Source organism: Styela clava, chromosome 7 (genome assembly GCF_964204865.1).
Source record: "Styela clava chromosome 7, kaStyClav1.hap1.2, whole genome shotgun sequence".
NCBI lineage: Eukaryota > Metazoa > Chordata > Ascidiacea > Stolidobranchia > Styelidae > Styela > Styela clava.
Window position 1 is genome coordinate 16,893,525 of NC_135256.1, and position 10,639 is coordinate 16,904,163.

The following is a 10,639-nucleotide window of genomic DNA, read 5'->3' on the forward strand; positions in this document are numbered from 1 at the left end:
GACTCTTATCAAAGAATTGGTAGTTATACTGCAGTAGCATGCTGAGATGAGGCAAGGAAAATCTCCCTTGATGAAAAGGAAACGACTGATGTAGATAACCAGATGCTAGTTATTGTAAAATGAAGATAACAATACGCAATATACAGACATGGATGATAAAATAACAGTAATGTCATGATGTAATTGGTATATAACTGGATGAAGTTAACTTCGTTTTCATTCATCAGATTTGTGTACAGACCAACGAATACCATTGCAAATAATGTTTCGCTTCCAACAAAATCATCAAAATCAATGGGTGCAAGATCTTACTTCGTGGGGCTATGGTTCTAATTATACAGAGCAACCTGAATCGACATTGGAAGCCACAGTTTTAGTGAATCATTCCAATAATAATATGTTGCAATTCCAAGCAACAAACCCACCTAATTTAATAACCAACATTAATGCTCGTCTGTGCGACGAAGAACTTTGGCAAAAGTTTTCTGATGTTGGGACTGAAATGGTGTTGACAAAGAAAGGAAGGTAAAGACAGTTCTTATTATTTTCAGATTTGTTTTTATTATATTTCTGTTTTGCATTATTTTAACAATCTTAATTTTTGCAGGAGAATATTTCCAGGCTATCGAGTAAAGTTTTCAGGATTGGATCCAAATGCGCTTTACAACGTGATGCTTGACATCGTCCAGATTGATTCGAACCGATATAGGTTTCAGGTTTGTAATTCATGAGGACTTCTCTTAAATAAATTCATCGTACTTTATATTTTATATAATATATTATAATACAACACTTTATTTCATTAGAGCGGGCAATGGATTGTGGGTGGAAAAGGAGAAATTCCCCATAAACAAAACCACTACGTCCATCCAATTTCCGAAGTTACTGGACAAAAATTGATGGAAGAAATTGTATCATTTCATAAAGTCAAGCTTACAAATACTACTGCAAATCGATCCCATGATACGGTACGTGAATAATAATTTTGGTTTCATCCACTAATATCTCAATGTATAAAGAAGTGTATTAAATATTCTGCACCGTCTATCATAACGTATTTGTATTTTTTTTCTCAGATTGTTCTCCATTCAATGCATCGGTATCAAATTCGTGTTCACCTCTCAAGATCAGACAATCAACATAATATTCAAACATTTGAATTTCCACAAACAACTTTCATCACTGTAACAGCTTATCAAAATTCCGAACTTTCTCAACTTAAAATAAAAAACAATCCATATGCTAAAGGATTCCGTGCTGATGGAAAACGGAAAAACAAAAGAACGTGCTCAAATGAGGATGAATATTTGCATAACGTTTTAGAAACAAAGAAAGTATGCAAATGGGATCAACAACAAGAATTGGAACGTAGCTATATTCATTATAATTCATCTTTTGCAGTGGACAATACAGATTTCTGTTTTCGGTCGCAAGAACATTGCCCACCCAATATCTACAAAAACAATACTCCAACTCACCAGCCTTTACAAATGTATTTCAATTCTCCCAACTCAATTGCGTCGCTGGATTATGATCATCAAACACTCTACTCTGGCGATTCTGCAACAATTAACGAAACACAATCTCCGCAAAGTTTGGAAAGAGTCGACCACACCGAGACTCTGTGGAAAGACAATTTGTTAGATGAATTGTGTAATGACAATATTGTATATTATGACGATCCGGGATATGTTTCAGCATCTCCAGCTGAATTTTTAGATAATGATGATGTTTCACAATTTCTGTTTGAAATCGAATCATGAGTTTTATTTTACAAATACTATAATTTAACTTCCAATATAGTTCCTTTTATTTGAAAGTTTTGGAAAATAAATAATCAACCGATAAATATACTATGTGTTCGTTATTCCGATTGATAGGCGAGTGAAAGTTTTACATGTTGTTAATTAGAACGTTCCTATTCTCAAAATCCTTGGGAATCTCAGGGATAGTGGTCTTCATGCTCAAGTTCCTGAAAACCAGACATTTAAGTGAAAGAGAACTTTTCTCTAAAAACTGTTACCAACCTTTCCAAAGATGAGGTAATATTAATTTTAATTTACAATTTTGCACTAAAGACGAAAGACAGAAAGAAAGACCAAATTATGTCGTATTTTTTTTTAATATAACCGAATAGATTATTGAAGCTTTAAATTTGATATAAAGCTTTCCAGGCTAGAAGATAGGTAAATGATTTTTTACTCTAGACGTTTTTTCACCTTTAGACAAATCTATGCAACTTGAATCTGTGCCACAAATACTCACCAGCCAATCTATCCTGTATGAACCACAAAACAATAAAAGCGTCATGCTAACTTAGAGCAATTATTGGAAACAAAAGCTACATGAAATTTTTTCCAGCCCCCACTGAAGGTCGTCAAAGTATAAGCCGTCAACAATGCCGTAACTCTAATACATATTCCAAAGTTATGACAGAACAGCATTAAAATCAGGATTCTTTTTATGTGGATTTTTGGCAACTGTCAATTGCGCCTTGCGCCAAAGTTTTTCGATACGGAAGAACAATTGTTCGATAAGTAAAAATAGCAATATCATACTGAGTCAGCGAATTCTTTGATCCAGAAAATCTTGAATCGACATTGGAAGACACAGATTCAAGAAATCATCCCAATAATAATATGCTGCAATTCCAAGCAACAAACCCACCTAATTTAATAACCAACATTAAAGCTCGTCTGTGCGACGAAGAACTTTGGCAAAAGTTTTCTGATGTTGGGACTGAAATGGTGTTGACAAAGAAAGGAAGGTAAAAACAGTTCTTATTATTTTCCGATTTGTTTTTAATATATTTCTGTTTTGCATAATTTTAACTATATATTTTTTTGCAGGAGAATATTTCCAGGCTATCGAGTAAAGTTTTCAGGATTGGATCCAAATGCGCTTTACAACGTTATGCTTGACAATTAACGAAACACAATTTCCACAAAGTTTGGAAAGAGTCGACCACACCGAGACTTTGTGGAAAGACAACTTGTTAGATGAATTGTGTAATGACAATATTGTATATTATGACGATCCGGGATATGTTTCAGCATCTCCAGCTGAATTTTTAGATAATGATGATGTTTCGAAATTTCTGTTTGGAATCGAATCATGAGTTTTATTTTACATGCTGTGATTTAATTACCAATATAGTTCCTTTTTTTTGAAATTTTTTTAAAATAAATGATCAACCGATAGATATACGATGTGTTCGTTATTCCGACTGGTAGGCGAGTGAAAGTTTTATAATATGTTGTCAATTAAAACGTTCCTATTGTCAAAATTATTGGGAATCTCAGTTATATTGGTCTTCATGCTCAAGCTCCTGAAAACCAGACATTTAAGTGAAAGAGAACTTTTCTCTAATAAAAACTGTTACCACCCTTCCCAAAGATGAGGTAATATTAATTTTGATTTGCAATTTTGCACTAAGGACGAAAGCAGAATAAAAGACCAAATTACGTCGTAATTCTCTCAATATAACCAAATTGATTATTGAAGCCCTAAATTTGATATAAAGCTTACCAGGCTAGAAGATAGGAAAATGATTTTCACTCTAGACGTTTTTCAACTTTAGACAAATCTATGCAACTTGAATCTGTGTCACAAATACTCACCAGCCAATCTATCCTGGAAGAACCACAAAACAATAAAAGTGTCATGCTAACTTAGAGCAATTATTGGAAACTAAAGCTACATGAAATTTTTTCCAGAACCCACTGAAGGTCGTCAAAGTATAAGCCGTCCACAATGCCGTAAATCTAATACATATTCCAAAGTTATGACAGAACAGCATTAAAATCAGGATTCTTTTTATGTGGATTTTTGGCAACTGTCAATTGCGCCTTCAAAATGACAGATTTTTTAAAGTTTTTCCGATACGGAGGAACAATTGTTTGATAAGTAAAAATAGCAGTATCATACTGAGTCAGCGAACTCTTTGATCCAGAAAATCTGCCAGGAATATGAATGGAGAAATATACGTGACATCACGCCGCCAATGATTTATTTTTTCTCGTTCTTTCGCAAATGTGTATGTATACACAGTTAAGATTCTATGAAATTGGTGATGATCACTAAACTTTATGATAAGTAAATTTGAAAAAACCCTAATTTATTTATTTACGAGTTACACACTACGTATTATAATTTTTATTTTTTAGTAGGGATAATCAAATTATTTACATTTGATATTTCCGTTTATTCAATAACGAGTTTCTTTGATTAGTAGAAAACAATTGCAATATCATGTTGAGTCGGTAATTCGTTTGTTCTTCTGAAATGATAGGGATAACCGATAACAGTTTGAATAAAAAAAAACTCGAGTCTCCTCGACTCTAAATAATGCTGTATTGATAACAAGCTTTAAATTTATTGACAAGTGCGTTTGAGTGGATTTATTTATCTAAATTTTTCGAATATTAATTTCCGAATTCACGATGTTAATGACTGTATATTACGCATTATTATCTCTATATTATAAAGTTGCGATAATGAAATTATCTGCATTTCACATTGCCGTTCATTCAAGATAGAGTTTCTTTGATTAGTAAATAACAATTGCAATAGCATGCTGAGTCAGTAATTCTTTTGTTTTCATGAAATGATATGAGACAACCGATAACAATTTAAATGCGGAAAATGGCTTCACCCAATCATAACGAACTTCTTTTCTCATCTAAAATTTGATATAATTAACACGTGAGATATTTTATACAAGTTTGGTGAATGAAATATCGTGTTTTTTTTAAAGTTCGGTATGCATATGATTTTTGAGGCAATAAGAAAAAGAAATATATGTGATGCAAATAATGTTAAAACTGTGAATTCCTCAGCATATCTATACGTTATCATCACAATAAAAAAATGATTTTTGATCTTATTATTTTATCTTAATATATTCTTCGTCATAACAAGAGAGCAATTGACACAAAGGCTCAATAACTAACTACAAGATACCGAAATGCAAAACAAAATCGAAGTACAGCTGTGACGATGATTTAGCAAAACGATACAAATGGCCAGTACATACTCTACTGTACATACTCTAATACAGTACATATAGCCAACGCGAGGTTTTAATTCAAGATCCCTACGCAAGTTTCTTTAATTTAACATATTTTGGTCATCAAAATTTTGCGTAAAAAATCAACATCATGGAGTTTATGCAACTTATAAGACAGCCGACCATATATTTATTGAGGCCAGATACTTCTGATGTTAGCATTAAAAAGATTATGTCTTGATAAAATATTCGTTGACCGCATTCACATATTGAAGCTTTCTTCATATGAGTTTATATAGTCCCTCGCGGCTTTCCTTCCCCAGTTGAAATGTATGATTATCTTTTGTTTTCGTATTTTTTGTAAAACTGACTTATTCGCTGGTTGGAAAAAATAAAATTGACTTCACTTGGCACGAATAATCTTGTTTTCCGCTAAAATATATTTTGAAGCGTATCAGAATTTCTCTTCAGCCCAAACTGGAAAAAGATAAACTTAAAATTTGATAGAATTTCCAAATATCATTATTCCTTGTAATCACAACGTTGAAAATTTGTCACAACAAAAAGATTTACCGACTCAGCATGTTACAGTAATTGTGATGAACTCTTATCAAAGAATTGGTAGTTGTACTGCAGTAGCATGCTGAGATGACCCAAGGAAAATCTCCCTTGATGAAAAGGAAACGACTGATGTAGATAACCAGATGCTAGTCATTGTAAAATGAAGATAACAATACGCAATATACAGACATGGGTGATAAAATACCAGTAATGCCATGATGTAATTGGTATATAACTGGATGAGGTTAACTTCGTTTTCACTCATCAGATTTGTGCACAGACCAACGAATACCATTGTAAATAATGTTTCGCTTCCAACAAAATCATCAAAATCAATGGGTGCAAGATCTTACTTCGTGGAGCTATGGTTCTAATTATACAGAGCAAGTTGAATCGACATTGGAAGCCACAGCTCCAGTAAATCATCCCAATAATAATATGTTGCAATTCCAACCAACAAACCCACCTAATTTAATAACCAACAATAATGCTCGTCTGTGCGACGAAGAACTTTGGCAAAAGTTTTCTGATGTTGGGACTGAAATGGTGTTGACAAAGAAAGGAAGGTAAAAACAGTTCTTATTATTTTCAGATTTGTTTTTAATATATTTCTGTTTTGCATTATTTCAACAATCTTAATTTTTGCAGGAGAATATTTCCAGGCTATCGAGTAAAGTTTTCAGGATTGGATCCAAATGCGCTTTACAACGTGATGCTTGACATCGTCCAGATTGATTCGAACCGATATAGGTTTCAGGTTTGTAATTCATAAGAAATTCTCTTAAATAAATTTGTAGTATTTTATATATATAATATATTATAATAGAACACTTTATTTCATTAGAGCGGGCAATGGATTGTAGGTGGAAAAGGAGAAATTCCCCATATACAAAACCACTACGTCCATCCAATTTCCGAAGTTACTGGACAAAAATTGATGGAAGAAATTGTATCATTTCATAAAGTCAAGCTTACAAATACTACTGCAAATCGATCCCATGATACGGTACGTAATAAATAATTTTGGTTTTAATCACTAATATCTCAATGTATAAAAAAAATGGAGTAAATATTCTGAACCGTCTTTCATAGCGTATTTGCATTATTTTTTCAGATTGTTCTCCATTCAATGCATCGGTATCAAATTCGTGTTCACCTGTCAAGATCAGACAATAAACATAATATTCAAACGTTTGAATTTCCACAAACAACTTTCATCACTGTAACAGCTTATCAAAATTCCGAACTTTCTCAACTTAAAATAAAAACCAATCCATATGCTAAAGGATTCCGTGCTGATGGAAAACGGAAAAACAAAAGAACGTGCTCAAATGAGGATGAATATTTCCATATCGTTTTAGAAACAAAGAAAGTATGCAAATGGAATCAACAACAAGAATTGGAAAGTAGCTACAATATTCATCATAATTCATCTTTTGCAGTAGACAATACAGATGTCTGTTTTCGGTCGCAAGAACATTGCCCACTGAATATCTACAAAAACAATACTCCAACTCACCAGCCTTTACAAATGTATTTCAATTCTCCCAACTCAATTGCGTCGCAGGATTATGATCCCCAAACACTTTACTCTGGCGATTCTGCAACAATTAACGAAACACAATCTCCACAAAGTTTGGAAAGAGTCGACCACACCGAGACTTTGTGGAAAGACAACTTGTTAGATGAATTGTGTAATGACAATATTGTATATTATGACGATCCGGGATATGTTTCAGCATCTCCAGCTGAATTTTTAGATAATGATGATGTTTCGAAATTTCTGTTTGAAATCGAATCATGAGTTTTCTTTTACAAATACTATAATTTACCTTCCAATATAGTTCCTTTTATTTAAAAATTTTGGAAAATAAATGATCAACCAATAGATATACTATAGCAACTAACCCCCAAATGTACCCCATTTCATGTTAAAAATATGAAAACAAAGTTAATTCCATTTATAGCATAAATGGATGTGATGTTACCGTATATTGCTATTTCGTAGATTGTCTCTGACTTGCAAGTCACCCGTTCACTCTTCAGCTTCAACGCCCACGTGAATGAAGATGCGTTAAAAATCTCTATATGTTTTTATTTGTAAATTTCCACAACACACAGAATATAAATCTTATAACATTTATCCAGACTAGCTTAGAATGGTTTACATCGTCTTCTCTCCTATCGAAAGATATCGGAGTCGTATTTATACGTCGATCATAAATCTAATTAAATGCTGTAAACGTGAGCTCGTGATTTACGTTATAACCAGAAATTCCTATTATCTCAATAAGGGTAATTATGTACATCGTACGGATGGGAACTTAGATATAATTATTTCAATCAGTGCCAAAGGTCTTGAGAATATAGATTTTAATTTGATAATGACTGGATGGAACCTGTTATGTTCTTAAAACTGGTGTAATTTAATTCCTACGAAAGTCTTTGTTCGAATTTTGGGAAAAATTAACTTTGTCATGATGATTTCAACATGAAATGGGGTACATTTGGGGGTTAGTTGCTATATTATCTCCCCATCTTACTAACTGGAAGTTTAAAGATTTGGCACCCTCTAATAAAGTGGAAATATATCGAAAAATACAATACACAATGCTAAAATTAAGGATATTAGTAAAATATATTTACATGTATATGATCTACAATGAGACACGACATTGAAATAAAGAAGAGTTTATAGAAAGAGTAAAGATTGTAAAGTAGAATTACAGAAGGATGGCGTATTTTTATTTTAAAAATTTTGGTTTGGTCGGTTAAAACATATTTTCAATTCAATGTATTTCGCTAAGTTAAAATACTTAATGCTCGCATTATCGCATTGTTACGATTTTGTAGACCTAGTTGGTCAATATATGCTTGTCCCATGTCGGGAAGAAAAAACGCATTTTTACGTTTATGCCATCTCAGGGCTTTTTTGAAAAAATAACGCTTTTGATACAATTTTTGTTTAACGAGCTTATTATTTCACCGTTCTATATGACGGCTTTGTAAATAATTAAAAGTATGACTCGCTCGAATCTACTTTTAGAGAGCATTTTAATGATAACGAAATCTATTTAATCGAAAAGGAATGTTAACCACAAATATTTAATAATATAAATCTCTGAAAGGTATTTGAAATTAAAATATTCAAAGTTGTTACCATTAAATAATTTATAAAATTAAAAGTCGAATGAAACGCCATGTATATATAAGAAGAAAAAGAAGTACTTTACCTTAGTATTAGTGGAAGAATGAAAAATGTCTGTCTCAATGAGAAGAAAAACCTGCAAATCATGAAACAAATTGTAGAATGACATGCTCCTGATCTGTATATCCATTAGGTACGCGCGACAATTCCTCTCTCTATTATTCGGAATAGAGCGCGTAATTTACCGTAAAACAGTCCATATAGTTCATTGTTTTCAACAGTTCGTTTTTGATTAGGTTTTTCACCTCGAACATATATCATGTTCTAAAAGAGTTCATTTCGATCGATGTTCAATACAGTCCATATTCATGATTTTAACGTTTCCAGAGTCCGTTACCATAGTTCAACTGTTTTCAATTGAAATTATTGTCTTTTCATAATGTTTTTGATTATTTCGGCTTGTCAACAATTTGCTACTTCAATCGTTGTTCCAGGCAATTTGAATCTCCCCGACGTTCGTAAGTTGGTCGAATTTGATTTTTGCACGTTTTGTAGAGACGGTTTCTCGGCAATTGTTGGAAGCTTCTGCTTGGTCAGCTTTTTCTGTTGATTCCGTCCAATTGTTGCTTGTCCTGGTTGTTGTCCGTTGATCTGGTCCGTTTCAGAAGGTTAATTCAAGTCGGCTTTGTCACCATTTATAGCATAAATGGATGTGATGTTACCGTATATTGCTATTTCGTAGATTGTCTCTGACTTGCAAGTCACCCGTTCACTCTTCAGCTTCAACGCCCACGTGAATGAAGATGCGTTAAAAATCTCTATATGTTTTTATTTGTAAATTTCCACAACACACAGAATATAAATCTTATAACATTTATCCAGACTAGCTTAGAATGGTTTACATCGTCTTCTCTCCTATCGAAAGATATCGGAGTCGTATTTATACGTCGATCATAAATCTAATTAAATGCTGTAAACGTGAGCTCGTGATTTACGTTATAACCAGAAATTCCTATTATCTCAATAAGGGTAATTATGTACATCGTACGGATGGGAACTTAGATATAATTATTTCAATCAGTGCCAAAGGTCTTGAGAATATAGATTTTAATTTGATAATGACTGGATGGAACCTGTTATGTTCTTAAAACTGGTGTAATTTAATTCCTACGAAAGTCTTTGTTCGAATTTTGGGAAAAATTAACTTTGTCATGATGATTTCAACATGAAATGGGGTACATTTGGGGGTTAGTTGCTATAATACTATGTGTTCGTGATTCCGATTGGTAGGCGAGTGAAAGTTTTATATGTTGTTAATTAGAACGTTCCTATTCCCAAAATCCTTGGGAATCTCAGGGATAGTGGTCTTCATGCTCAAGTTCCTGAAAACCAGACATTTAGGTGAAAGAGAACTTTTCTCTAAAAACTGTTACCACCCTTTCCAAAGATGAGGTAATATTAATTGTAATTTACAATTTTGCACTGAAGACGAAGAGCAGAATAAAAGACCAAATTACGTCGTAATTCTCTCAATATAACCAAATTGATTATTGAAACTATCTTGTATGAACCACAAAAGAATGAAAGCGGCATGCTAACTTAGAGCAATTATTGGACACAAAAGCTACATGAAATTTATTCCAGACTCACTGAAGGTCGTCAAAGTATAAGCCGTCCTCAATGCCGTAAATCTAATACATATTCCAAAGTTATGTCAGAACAGCATTAAAATCAGGATTCTTTCTATGTGGATTTTCGCAACTGTCAATTGCGCCTTCAAAATGACAGATTTTCTAAAGTTTTTTCGATACGGAGGAACAATTGTTTGATAAGTAAAAATAGCAATATCAGTCAGTGAATCCCTTGATTCAGGAAATCTGTCAGGAATATAAATGGAGAAATATAAGTGACATCACGCGGCC

General features: G+C 32.9%; 3 protein-coding genes across 3 annotated transcripts; all 3 read left to right on the plus strand.

Annotated features, from left to right (window-relative positions):
• The first annotated feature begins 263 nt into the window (after positions 1 to 263).
• LOC120328442 (T-box-containing protein 2-like) lies at positions 264 to 1,833 on the plus strand. Its single transcript, XM_039394928.2, has 4 exons — positions 264 to 525; positions 608 to 716; positions 807 to 968; positions 1,077 to 1,833. The coding sequence occupies exons 1-4, from the start codon at positions 398 to 400 to the stop codon at positions 1,761 to 1,763; spliced, it is 1,086 nt and encodes a 361-aa protein (XP_039250862.2). The 5' UTR covers positions 264 to 397; the 3' UTR covers positions 1,764 to 1,833.
• A 512-nt stretch (positions 1,834 to 2,345) lies between these two features.
• LOC144425201 (T-box-containing protein 2-like) lies at positions 2,346 to 3,171 on the plus strand. Its single transcript, XM_078114683.1, has 3 exons — positions 2,346 to 2,382; positions 2,584 to 2,767; positions 2,850 to 3,171. Exons 1-3 carry the CDS (start codon positions 2,346 to 2,348, stop codon positions 2,926 to 2,928), a joined length of 300 nt encoding a protein of 99 aa, XP_077970809.1. The 3' UTR covers positions 2,929 to 3,171.
• A 2,493-nt stretch (positions 3,172 to 5,664) lies between these two features.
• LOC144425231 (uncharacterized) lies at positions 5,665 to 7,448 on the plus strand. The gene is made up of 4 exons (XM_078114752.1): positions 5,665 to 6,135; positions 6,218 to 6,326; positions 6,414 to 6,575; positions 6,684 to 7,448. Exons 1-4 carry the CDS (start codon positions 5,873 to 5,875, stop codon positions 7,371 to 7,373), a joined length of 1,224 nt encoding a protein of 407 aa, XP_077970878.1. The 5' UTR covers positions 5,665 to 5,872; the 3' UTR covers positions 7,374 to 7,448.
• The last annotated feature ends 3,191 nt before the right edge of the window (positions 7,449 to 10,639 follow it).